The 13,847-nt window shown below is 40.5% G+C and overlaps 1 protein-coding gene across 1 annotated transcript; it reads left to right on the top strand.

Annotated features, from left to right (window-relative positions):
• Positions 1-473: 473 nt before the first annotated feature.
• On the top strand, positions 474-13,475 carry LOC139140209 (integral membrane protein 2A-like). The gene is made up of 7 exons (XM_070709298.1): positions 474-3,245; positions 6,705-6,866; positions 7,532-7,615; positions 7,904-8,122; positions 8,467-8,565; positions 10,734-11,013; positions 12,431-13,475. Exons 1-7 carry the CDS (start codon positions 3,138-3,140, stop codon positions 12,535-12,537), a joined length of 1,059 nt encoding a protein of 352 aa, XP_070565399.1. The 5' UTR covers positions 474-3,137; the 3' UTR covers positions 12,538-13,475.
• The last annotated feature ends 372 nt before the right edge of the window (positions 13,476-13,847 follow it).

Genomic DNA, 13,847 nt, shown 5'->3' with positions numbered 1-13,847 from the left:
CATATTTATTTCTAGGCCCCATTGCATAGTTTGTAATCGTTTTGGCCCAACTTTTGTTGCATTGTTGTTGTGCATATTTTTACTTTTCATTGGCAGGAGCGGCGTCACGCTGGACTAATCATATCACTATGTTTGGTTTATTGATTATGGTGTCCCCTATCAGAACTGGTATTATATAGTGATTTATCACCGTAAAATGAAACGCTAATGGTGACAGAAGTACTAGTAATACCGATTTATCAGTATTGATGTCAAACACCGAGTACCCGACTGTGCATTCTACATATGAAATGTCATCTACTTCAATCGCTGCTCTTCAGCACGAAGAATGGTTCAACAGCTGCGAATGGGGTATAATCCGTCGTGTATTCAAAAGTACTAACAGACAATGCACAAGGACGTATTACTGGATAGGGTTCATTGCCTCCACATAATATGCTAAAAATAAACACAACATAATTCAGACGAAATCTGACTGGATGCGACAGTCTATAATCGAATACAGCACAGCCATCCGGGCGATTGTCGACTGCATTTTAGATGTACCCTAGCGCAAGATTTATGATTAGACTAGAACAATAAAGGTATTTCGAGCAGAGGGGTTTGCCCGTGGCACAAGAGCCTTTTTATTATTTTTCTCTCAAAATAATGTTCACAAGACGTGATACACAAGTCCTTTAGTTTACGTGATTCGTGTTGAAATGATTTGAAACATAAAATCATGGTGAGTCTTGAAGTCTCAAAATTGCCCATTTCCTTAACTTGTTTATTGCTTATACTTGGCAGATAACATTCGCAGGTGTGATGGCTTGGCCGAGTATATTGTTGGGTACAGTTTTGTCATGTACGAGCGTTAACTTTTACTACAGACAGTCCCTCCACCTGTGGAGGGACTTCGCTTATACATATCCATGAAGTCATCACTATAAACCGACAGTTATTGACCTGGACATTCTCGAGAAATCTCATTACTTCCAAACGTCAAACAATATCACCCAAAAATCCCCGAGTGTATACCCATGAACTCATTTGAGCCATAAATGATGTTGCTGGTCGTAAAACTACTTAGGGGTCATAGCGACCCTTGCAGACAATAGTCTATTATTGTCAAGTACAAAAGGGGTAGAGGTCAGCCACTGAGACGCTGTCGATTGGTACCGTTTCTTACTTGCTATGTGACTCATCTGTCGTTCCTTAGAAAGAGTGGGTGGAGGTACCCAGAAGACGTCCAAATATAAACTGTGACGTAATGCTTACCCAAAATAGTAACAACAGGATGATCTGTTGTTTTTTCATCACCTACGCAAACTTCTTATACTGCCACCCCCGTATATGCACCAACCGTTCGTTTCCGTTTTTGGTGAATAAAAACGATTGCCACACCGTCACTTTCTTGCGTGAGAAAAGGTATCGCGTACAACATTCTACGGTTGTAAATTCTGCAGTGATTATAAAGCAGAGAGCTGGTGTCGTAGTCCGATTTGTGGAATTATATTTATTGCGATTATATATAGTGAAAACTCTGCTTCTGACCCGCTTACAGGGAAATGTAACGAACTTTTTCGACGTTACGTGTAGACTAACAAAACAAAAGTCACCTACATTATCTGTCTACATTACTTTCGGACGAGTCCAGGGGCAACATTATTGGAAGCACAGTGTTGTTTTAATCTTTGCGGAAAGAAATTTGAAGCTTTGACAACAAATTTGTGAAATTAGAAACAAACAAGAACACTTTATTTGAATAAAAGTCTCGATATGCTTTTTAGTGGGTTTTAGATACAATAAATTTACGGTCAAAAGCGTCCTTAATCAAGGACTCATCCCCGTGAGTGCAGACAGAATATTTTGCAAGATGTCATACGATATCAGTCGCCCAACAGGCAGGCGACCCCAGTGCTCTTAAAGTTGGCGTAGCAAGAGCCATAAGGCGCTATCAGTTATAGCAAGCGAGTAAGAAAATTAATCAATTTATGATTCTGAATACTGTTGACAATAATTAGATACTTCTGTCATTATTTGACACTTACAAAAGTATCCTACTGCACTTGAATCTGGAATGATGACCACTTTCCATGCCAAATTCAGGTAGTAGTAGTACAGACCTTTTTATTATTGATAAATTTATGATTACTAATATTCTTGATAAATAGACAATATTTTTGTCATTATTGTAAACTTACAAAAGTGCCTTACAGCACTCGCTAAATGATGTTCAGTATTTATGCCAAATACACGCAGTTGTAGCACAGACTCCAAGAAATATGGTCATCTGCACGAATTTTTGTATGGAAAGTGATCATCATTCAAGATTCGAGTGCAGTAGGGTACTTGTGTAAGTATAAAGTAATGACAGAAATACTCAATTTTTATCAAAAATATTCATAATCATAAATTTACTAATTTTTTATATTCTTACTATGACTGATAATGCCTTATGGCCCTGTGGCGGAGGAGAATAGTTGGACGACTGCAAAATAAATGATCTTTTCAACTCTAAAATTAGCAGTCTATACAGTGCCAGAGCACCGATCTGATCGCGCGTGCCAGGATCGCTCACTCACTCACTCCCTTCCTGACTCAACAGAGCAGACGCGGTAACGCAAATATGGTGAACCCTGCCCTCAGCAAAACAGACTGATTTGTTTGACAATAAGATCGTGGTTACACAAGGTACCAGGCACGAAGCGCCCTCAAGTTGGTGAAAGTTATTGTCGACGCCATAACATCAGCTTGCAGGTGGTGAATAAGCATTTTATCGCGCCCGCAATTCCAAATAACTAAAAACGATGGAGATTTCGTGAAGTTGTATCCCCGTGTAATTAATAAGCTGGGTGATAGTTCGAACGAGTATTTTGTTAATAGCCGCTCTTGATAATAATGGTGCATGAAGCATGAAGTCGTGCCTTTTGTTCTCGCGTACAATGCAAACACTTAAATTCAATGATTATTTGTACTCGTGACGTGAGCATAAACTGCGCAGCCGCAGTCTGCTACCACTTTCGCTGAGCTGTCGGACTGCGTGTGTGCCCAACTCAACTGCAGCAGTAGCTTTCACTGGGCTAAAACGTCGAGCACTGAACGTAACTTTTCTGAGCACCGATATCGACTATAATTCTCACTGGTACCGGGTCACCATGGTGAAACTTGGCGTATATTCTGCTGATCCCGATGAAAAGGGCAAAGATGAGAAAGACTTGAAGAAAGAAGATGATCTCAAGAAGGCACCAGAAGAACCGATTTTCGTGAGTCCAAACTTGTGCATTTTTAAGAGCATGTGTCATTCTATCGCATTTTAGACCATAACTTGTCCTCGGGTTGGCATCAAGAGACAGACATGTATCAATTAAGTCGAAATTATCGCCAACTGGGATTTATTTATAGCCACAGAATGTCGTCAGGTTGCCAGGTGTTACAGGTGTTTATTCGGATATGTCGCCTCGTCCTTTGCAGTTTGTTTCCTGGTTAACGGGAAGTAGCCCCAATTAAATATCAGACGAAATGCGTGAGAAGTCTAGGGACACGCACAACGACAAAAAACACGATTTCCCTTCAACGAACTCGATAATCTGTCTACGGCCACGACGGAGTCACGGCTTAGTTTTTTTGTTGTCGTTATTTTACGGTCGATGGACCGCTGCTGTGAAGATACATAGATGTGACCACAGAGTAACATAAACAGAGTGGCAACACTTGCATGCCTTTTGTTCCATGGTCGTCTCGGTAGACTATTGGCTTTTCATATTAAAATGAGCTTAAAAGGTGTTAAACTTTTTGGAGGCTTGGTTTGTGGTTGATAATTACACGAGATTATGCGAAACATACGACGAGATGGCATCGTACTGCCAGTCGCGTAGCAACCATAGTTACTTTGTGAGCTCTCAGGCCAGAAACACTGCCTCACGCCAATCAAAAGATAACACGCCAGCAGTTTCATAAACATGTCATTTCTTGGCGCACGTGTGAAAGACGGTATGACTGACCGTAAACCATTGAGTAAAACCAGACAGTATCGATAAAAGACTTTCAAATTTGGTTCAAACACACTCATTATATATTCATAAAAATATTAGAGGAATTTTTAAAACGGTAAAACCCACTTTCCTGAAGCTCAAAACACTCCCGTTTTCGCCAGCACATCAATTCCGATCAGCACCACACGACAACAACAACACAAGCTTTGTCGAACATACTTTCGCTTAACAATTGGTGAAAATCCGAAAATTACCGAAGGGTGCATGGTCGGCACTCTTCGGAAAAGAGAGCCAAGAGCTTCGTGAGGCGAGGCAAACATGGATTGCTTACGTAACCGCTTCACGCCTTAAACAATAGCTGTTGCCACTCTGTCTGATATTACTCTGTGATGTGACGTAATGCAAATATGACTGCACGGGGCTGTGCGCGTGAAGGATTCCACTGTGAAGTGGTGTGCTATGAAAGCGAAGCCTGTGTCAATGCGCGTTCGCAGTTCTACAATAACCAGTAGAGAGACCGTCTATGGTCCTACCGGGTAAAAAAGAAATAAAAAACATGACGAGAGGATTTGAGAATATTTGTTTTTTATTTACTTGTCGTGATGAAGATGACGGGAGCTACATTGTGTCGACTTTTCTAGCAACCTAACATCGTAGCTTAATTCTCGCTAGAAATCGAATATGTCACGCGCATGTGCATGCAACGAATCGATCGTCGCACCGGTCCATTGCACACGGAAAAGAACACGACGCGTATTGTCCTGAATATAGCACAACAGTCTTTATTTATGTTTTTATTACTGAAGTTGTGCTGTATTGAAAAAGAAACATTAAAGAGGGTCCAACTGTACGTGAGTCTGTTGTCTGTGTACACTTTCGCTCTTCCTCGCTGACGTTGGCGTAAATTCAATCGGATCCAGGATACCGGATCCGGTACCGTATCAGCGATTGTGATTTAACAGTCTCATTGCATAGGTTGGCTCTTCAGCATTCTGTCCTTTTTGTTATTGTCGTCACTGTTGTTATTATTTCAACACAAAAAGTCACATATAAGTCGCTGACAGCTACTCAATCCTACGCCGGCTGCTTTAATCAACACGGAACTATCATGTAACGTAATTGCTTCAACGTGCACCACTTTCATTGCGATGGCAAAAGCGACAAGAGACAAAAAACCCGGAAAAATGAGCGGAGAAAAAATCAATCGCCGTATCCGGGAGTCATAACCCGGATTTGTCATTAGAAGGAACGGCAATTCACATGTAGGTTAATCTCCACACCCCAGTCACGTGGCATACTTTTCACAGTAAGACCATCTGTTGTGGCTGATCTTTCACGAGCTGTGATGGAATAGACTGGAAACAGTCACTTTTAATTTTTAACAGTATGCTAACATTCAGTGCGACAATGGGAAGTAATTAGTGCTTCTAGTTTGGCTCAGAAAGTGGGCCAAACCGAATAAAGAATCTGGCAGTAAGTACTGGTGCTCGGAAAACCGCTACATATAGGAAAGCGAAATAATCGACGGTAATAATTATGACGACGACGGCGATGGTAACAATCGTAACAAAAATAATGATAACAGAAAACGACAACAACAACAATAATAATAATAATAATACTCTAATATAATGAAAATAGTAACACTAACAACAACAATTTTACTTCTCTTATTATCACGTCAACAATAACATACACCAATACTCAATTACCATTGAGCTTATTATTTTCACTCGCGCTCCCTTAAAAAACATGGCAGTATGCGCATGACACGACTGAAATCGCCATGGCAACCAATGACCCCAGCCAGAGAGAGGTCAATTGATCGGAACAGAGCCGAGGAAGTTTTCAGTGCTTGGTGTTTCAACACCACTCTGCACGTACTCAGGATCACCTCTTTAAATATTCACAACTTTCAAAAAACTCACTGTTGTAACCTTAAGCTAAGATACAAAGCAATTGAGTCGAAAGTGCATTTTTCGCGACGACTGAACACAACGTTTCATTTCGATTAAGTAGCAGACCGCAGACCGATTTTGACTGATATTAGAATTTGAATTATTTATGAGCAAGTTTAGACATAACTATAAATTGATTAAAAAAAAGGAGAATGGAAATTGGTTCGAAAGTAAATGCATTGATGACACCCATAAATAATAAATAAACACGTGAAATATTACTCATTGCAAGATCTCCATTCGCGTAAAGTATACCTTTCTTCTTCACCAGGTACCTTTCATTTTAGGTATTCTGGTAGTGTTTATTGTTCTTCAATCTGGGCAAATTAGAACAGTTAAATCATTCATTTTTAAAAACGTAAGTTTAACAATTTCTGAAGCTATCGTGGATCGTTGAATACTACGCACTCGTTTGAATAAGGCCCAGTTAATTTGAAGCCAGCTCCGTGGAGGTTAATTCAATAGCCCAATTTTATGTCAAACCCCTCCTCTAGGGGCGACCATTAGTGCGTTAGAGGGACAGCCAGAATGAAAACATGAAATTGGGGGGGGGGGATTTTTTTAACAAGCCAAGATTTGCCACACTTTTCTAGAAGGCAAAGCATACATACTGCCCGACGTTGGCGTTCCCCAGCTGCCAGTCACCCATGTTGTTTGGTAAAAGCAGCCAAGCCGCATTGCAATATTTTGTTTTTCTTGAAGCAGCCGCTCAACCGAGCCCTTTTTTGACCACACCTTGCCAGGATCTAAAGGTCCACCCTTGTCTTTACAGACTCACGTAAAAGTGGTCCCAGAAGGTGTAGTGCCGGCGAAGAAGAAGACTTGCTGCACGACACGCCGTGTGCTGCTTGCACTGTTTCTCATTCTGTTGGCTGGGACAGCCATCGTAGCTGGCGCCCTCGCCTTCGAGTTCTTCGACGACGACGATTACGAGGTAAGCGTCTGCTGTCACACTCGGAAAAAAACCCAAATAATACCGAAGTGATAGCGTTTTCGGCCGGCGGGGGCAGGGCGGTTGGGAAGGAGCCAAATACCGTTGACAGTACCCCTGTAGGGGAGGGTGATGTCCGAAAAGAATCATGCCAAGACATGAATATAGATACCAACCCTAGAGACCCTACAGGGTCCATTGCATGAACAGACTGTTCAGAAATTCTATCCTATCTCTGTCAATTTTCGATCATATCTTCATAGCTTTACTGATGTTTCAGCACTGAACCGCACATTTTCCTTTACACATGTTAATAGAAATGTTGTACTAAAATGTTACATTTTTTATAAATTTTTGCCAGTCTGATAAAACAATGTAAACTGGTATATTTAGGGCCAATGACTACATTCAAATGCCTAATACTTGTGCGGTCCAACCAAGCCCACGTGTCTTCTCTTCTTAATTGCTCTCTTTGTCCCTGTTTCCCATTTATTGTAATCTCGATTCGTATTCTTCTTTCACAACTCAATTTTCTGAAATCCATTGTATCCCTAGGAAATACAAAAATGCAATGAGAAGGTCAGATACCATCTATAATGCGATGCAATGACAACTGTTTCAGATGTACCATCATCTCACATATTTTTTTTTCTATCTTTCCAATACAGAAGGAAGAATTCAACTGTCGCATTGACTTCAATGATCCGGAGAAAGGAAAGCAGGAAGGAAGACCAAGACCCGATGATCAATGGGTGAGCAGGAATCGACTAACTTTGAAACTTGTGATATTTTCGAGCTCTAGAAACAAGACTGGTGCGAAATTTGCAAGTTTTGTAGCAAAAGGTTAAGAAAACAGGCACGTGGTCAATTTTACTAGTACTCCCCACTTCTTAAAAATGCGGAGTCCGGTTGAATAAAATGGTGTGTGGGGGATGGAATACAGGAAAGTAAACGAGATATTTTCCCCTTGCTGTTAGAAAGTTCTCACAACTATGCTATTTTTACAATTACATTTATTCCATATTCTTTTTTTTTCACAGACGAGTAGTTCCAGTGAAGAAGATGTTGACGTTCCATTACCCGTGACGAAACCTGGCGAACTCCCACCGAATACAGATATCTCACCTTCGACTACAGCCCCGCCCACAGGGTCCTTGGACGAAAATGTTGAAGTTGACGAAGAAGAAGAGACGGAGAGATTCGAAATCCCGTCGAGCGAAGAATGCGAGGCAGTCACTATTATGCACGATTTCTCTGTCGTAAGTAATCTTGCGTCGAGGATTTCTTTTGCGAAAGGAGAAGCCAGAACAAAAGAAAAGGAACAAACTATATACAATAACAATTCACTCAACCGTGTCTTAGCCAACGTGTGGTGTACTCAACGCAGGCAGCTCTTCGAGGCCGCCAGAAAAAAGTTTCCAGCGCTAGCGCTGAGTTTGATCACATTCCCTCCACTTAGTCGAGGGACTTCATGTTACATGGACCCGCTCCCCAAATAACTATGTACACATCACGGTGACCATGGCGACTGATGATTACTATTAATGAGGTATTTATTTACTATTTATGTATTTATTTACACTCGATTCTGTTTTGTTTCCAGGGCTTGTCGGCCTACAGGCTGTGGGATTCGGGACGTTGCTTCGTCAAACCTCTATCAAACTTATGTATGCCACGATTTATGCTGGCCCAGTTGATGAGGGTAAGGACACTACTGCTTGTCCAACTAGCTAACTACTTTTCCCCCTTTCCCGCCTTTTCAAAAACTTCTCCTGTTCCTTGACATACCTCATTTAGTGTGCGTCGAATGCTATAACTGCGGAAGAGAAACCAAAAAAGAACAATACCCGTGTATATTTTTAGGCAAAACAAATAACAGTAGGTTCCTCTGCAGCTGCTTTTCCGATGACTAGCCATTACAGTCAGGCATCATCGAAGACTATTAGTGCCCCGTTGCTGTTAGGATAAGATCGCTTTGCTGTTCAAACTGTATGGCTATGTAAGGACCATCCATTTATTGCTTTTTACCGCCGCGCCCAATAGCGCTAATGAAATGCCATTTATCATAATGTCAGTACAAGCCTCGTTGTCACACGGGTTCATGCTGCCAGGCGAGCCATGTCAAACCTCATTACGATGCAAACGAATGGATATGATATGCATCATTGATATTCACATTTTGTTATTAAAATTGAAAGGTGAAAATGATGCTTCCCGCAAAACAATAGCTCATGTTATTGCTTAAAAACCCATTAACCTGAAGACGAACCCGTCAGCCGGAAATCAAATTTGTCATAACTAAACAATTGCTGAAATTAGTCTATATCGGTTATGTGCACAAGGCACAAAGACTACGGGGTCATACTCGCATTTTGAGCTTCAAGGTAGTATGAGCCTTGAAAGGGAAAGACTTAAAATTTTGCTCAAACTCTCCTCATTGAAAGTGTCAACCACCCTTTCGCCAAATAAATAAAAATCAGTGGCTACCGTGCAAAATTGGGCACCAGAGAACAAACGACCTAACATTTACCGATATTTGAAATTCAAAATGGTATCCATAGATTCCCTCTTTTAACTCATGGGGAGAAATAAGATTTTCGATTTTCGAAAAACTCTGACGATAAAAAGTTTTCTAACTCCAAAGGCGTTAAAATGAGTCCCCACAAGTGGTAAATCATAGAAGAATTGTAAAATTTGAGAATCCGAGTATCGTGCCCCGAGGTGCATCCTACATTTAACACATAAAAAACCTCACTGTATAAAAATAAAATGAATCAACCGACCAGTTATTGAAAAGAGCTTGAGCACACCAGCGTCAATCATTTTGACACCTATTGTTGACTTGCAAGTACTCCTAAGTATTTGACATGTAAAAATATGACGACTGATTGGCCTGGTGAGATACTCGTTATTAAATGTCATCGGGGTGCTACTTTACATCGTGATTCATTCCATGAAAGACACAACCTTCCAATCAATTCTTTGCATCTTCATCTTGAAGCCCTCGAGTTCTCATTGCGAGAGCAGAGAAGTACTGCTCTACTGTCTCTTCTGCTAGAAATCGGGAACTCTTTGACTGAAACGAATTCATACTATTTTTAGGATACATTAGAAAATTAGTGTTTTTATCACGTGATGTGACAGTACTTTTTTACGAGCCGATGTCGAAAATCTTGTTTCCTTCATAAATTTGAAGACATTTACACGAGTAGATTGCTTAACATCGCTGACAATTTTATGATATATGTCACGAGATAATGACTCTGAGGAGATAAACGTGCATCAGCGCCGGGTGTGTTCGGCCGATCACCGTCCCTCTATCGCAAACATTCGATGTAAGATAGCTGTGTGTGTGTTGGAGGGATGGGGGTGTCGGAGCGGGGCTGTTTAGCTGACAACTTCTTTATGTCAAAGAAAAACAGTAATGAATAGCGATTCTTAGGAAGCAAAAAATGCGAGAACCAGCATATAGTTATATAAGGTATTTATATAATTATATAAGGTAGAATGCTCACCGGGCCAGGTAGCCGGGCTATCAATCTTTTTTCAATACATTCTGATCTAGAACTTGTTAGGGGCTCATTTTAAAACTCACTGCTTAAGAAAAATTTTCACCGGCTTATCGAAAATTTAATTTTTCCCCATAGAGTTAGCGCAGAGATGGCGACCAATTTGCATTTCAAATATCGGTAAATTTAAGGTAATTTGTCTCCCTGCTAATAAAAGTTGCACGCGGCGACCCTGAGTCTTTATTCTTGACTTGGTCAGAGAATGGTTGACCGTTTTATTCAGGAAAGTTTGAGCAAAAGTTTAAGTCTTTCACTATCGAGGCGCACACGTACATAATGATTGTGTTTTATTTTCTCACAGGACCCAAATTACCTACGTCAGCATTTCGAGATGGTTCGTGAAAGCTACCTAGCTGTGCCACCACCGGTCGAAGACATTTTGACACTCGGCCCCTTTATCGCCGACAAGTGTTTCGGGTTCCCCACTTACTGGCTGGAGCCGGTAACCGAACCTGAGGACGAGCCCGAACCAGTCCTACCCTTCGAGTCATCCGAAGAGATGAGCTCCATCTTCGGTGATTGGCCATGGTTTGATCCTGACAGATCTGGTAGACGTCCTGGAGGAAGGCACCGCCGTGGAGGTGAGACTGGAATTTTAGGAAATTTCAAAAATTGTACAATTCTTTTTAAAGTAATATAATTAAACTCCTTCAGATTACAAGAAAAAAATAATGCCGCCATCTGAGGTCTGTATTTTGCAATGCTTTCTGACTTTTCTATTTAATTTCAAATATTAAGTTGATGTTCATGCACAGTTATGATTTGGCGCCAAAACCAAATGTGACATCGTTCACAATTAAGAATGTTCACATTTCCTTAACAGAAACGCTTACAGGTAACATTCACGTTCGTATGCATATAGAAAATGTTTGAAAAGTAATAATACCAACTTTGTCATACTGAAGGCACCGAACAACATAGCAAAATGTAATAAAATATAAAAAACTATATAAAATTAGTTTACTACCAAGTTTTTCTTACATAAGTTGTTCCCACAATATTAAACATACTTAGTTGCCCGGGCTTAGCTGGTCTCATTACACATAATTATGGAAAAGGGATCACACAGTTCACACACGTTGCGAAAGTAATGTTTCACCCTAATATGCGAAAGAAGTGCACGACATACTATGTAGCCATGAAGCGATCGCTAATAGGAACATGATCGCCATTTTCTGCGAACCCCAAAAATCAATACCTGCAATTTCATGTGAGAAAATCAACAAACGTACGTTTGCAGGGAATTGAAAGATAGGTTAGGAGGAAGAGCGCTCTGATTTGTAAAATTTGGCAAAGGTGATATCGTACCCGCCTTTTATCTGCTCTTCAATTCACATTAGTCTGTACGAGACTTGCCGCAACATTGTTTCCAATTTAATGCATGCGACGAATCTCTCTCTCTCTCTCTCTCTCTCTCTCTCTCTCTCTCTCTCTCTCTCTCTCTCTCAAACAGGCTCGGGGAAGAATGCCCCGGGAGTAATTAAAATAGTGGTGCCAGCCCTAGCGCACCTGTCATTGTTTTCTACCGAGGGGAGGTGGAAGGTGCGGGGCACAAGAAGGAATTTGACAATCGCAAATCGCATCACGGGACAGGAGAATTTGATTGCCACGATATGCCTGACAGGAAGGAATTTGACAATGCCGCAAAATAAGTTTTAGTTTTGACTGACATCAAGTCCTAAATTATCTACATGTAACCTCTATTTTCTCCAACCTTGAATGTTAAACATATTTTGCAGCCTATGGGTTGGAAAGTTAATATAGCTAGAAAAATGTCAAATTCCCCTGTAGGGCCTGTACTCCATCGTCCCGGGTAGAAAACACTGATAGGGCCACAAGTTGAGCGCCGCCACTGGTTTGAGTGTAGTGTATTCACTGACGACAATCTCTGTGAATTGTATCCAGTACATTGACCAATGGAAGTTGTGAATCACTGACGCGTGTAGTCGAAGGCTCTACATGACTTTGAAATTCTCTTTTTCTTCTTTTAACCTGCAGACTTCGAGGAAGGCAACTTCCTGGACAAGAGCAAGATGTCAAAAACCAAGATTCGCTACTTCGACAGCGACAACAAAGTCAAGGAAACACAATTTTACTTCAAGTAGGCCGAGAAGTTCAAAAGTGAATCAGCAAGTTTTGAAGGGGAATTTATTTCGGTTGCTTTTGTTCGAGATCGCATTAACCAAGATTTCCACAAATTAACTTCTTTCGCGTGGTAATTTTTTATCATTTTTATATGTATGGGAGATATGATCATGCTAGAAAAGCAGTAAACAAGCGTTGCCGATGATTTGCCGACTCAGAAACACAGAGAAGGGGGCGATAAAAGCACGAGCGGGACTCGTCTGTTTCAAGGCAGCATTAGTAACAGTCGCCAATTCAGGGCTAACGTAATTGTTATACTTTTAATCTGTTCAAAGTTTCACATGAGTAAGGGTATCTCAACTCGAGTGATGATTGTTTACAACCTACATTGTAAATAGATAGATATAACTTCGGGAATGTTAACATTTTAATACATCATACATCTTAGATACAAAGAACATTTTATGCATCGTCATTCTGCACCTTGACTCTCTCTTGTCGCTACCAGCGAATGAAAGAGAGGAATATTTTCGTATGGAAATTTCATTATTTTGATGTATGCTTATTAATTACAGACAATTATTTACATTAAAATGATAATCAATGGAAATGAACATGGTTATATTCAGTCCTTGATTGCGCACATAAAACTGTCTCATTTGATTTGATTGATTCGATTTGATCAATATATATCAATAGATATGGCTGGCTTTTGCCTGACGCATGCGCATACCTTGGTCCAAATTTTTGTCTGAATTTTGTAGATTCAGCAAGGAGCTTTCACACTCGTTTTCTGTCGACGACATTTATATAAACTTTTGAGTGAGCTATGCAAATTCTATCCAGAGAGAATTTACTGTGAAAGTTAGAAATTCTACATAAGTGGACTCGTTTTTCTGGAGTGTACATTCCGACCACGTACTTCATATGCGAATAAAATTTACATATACTCTACAAATGGCACTATATGTTGAGTTGTACTCAATGACATATATGGTATTGTATGGTATGTTATGGTATGGTATGGTATGGTATGGTATGGTGTGTATGTGTGTATGTGTGTATGTGTGTATGTAGGTAGGTAGGTAGGTAGGTAGGTAGGTAGGTAGGTAGTTAGGTAGGTAGGTAGGTATGTGTGTGTATGTAGGTATGTAGGTATGTAGGTACGTGTGTATGTGTGTATGTAGGTATGTAGGTATGTATGTATGTATGTATGTATGTATGTATGGATGGATGGATGGATGGATGGATGGATGGATGGATGGATGTCCACCCATATCAAAAACTTGTACACTGCCGCACCTACCATTTAAGTATTTGGTGTACAAGT

The sequence above is a fragment of the Ptychodera flava genome, chromosome 9 (assembly GCF_041260155.1).
Source record: "Ptychodera flava strain L36383 chromosome 9, AS_Pfla_20210202, whole genome shotgun sequence".
Lineage (NCBI taxonomy): Eukaryota > Metazoa > Hemichordata > Enteropneusta > Ptychoderidae > Ptychodera > Ptychodera flava.
The sequence above is the reverse complement of the archived record's forward strand: the minus strand, read 5'-3'. Positions and strand labels throughout refer to the sequence as shown.

What these genes read in the sequence shown, in the direction of transcription:
- LOC139140209 (XM_070709298.1), top strand. Translation starts at nt 3,138, where the DNA reads ATGGTGAAACTTGGCGTATATTCTGCTGATCCCGATGAAAAGGGCAAA. An exon ending in TCGACGACGACGATTACGAG is followed by an intron (nt 6,867 to 7,531) that starts GTAAGCGTCTGC and finishes TTTCCAATACAG; the next exon opens with AAGGAAGAATTCAACTGTCG. An exon ending in TGCTGGCCCAGTTGATGAGG is followed by an intron (nt 8,566 to 10,733) that starts GTAAGGACACTA and finishes ATTTTCTCACAG; the next exon opens with GACCCAAATTACCTACGTCA.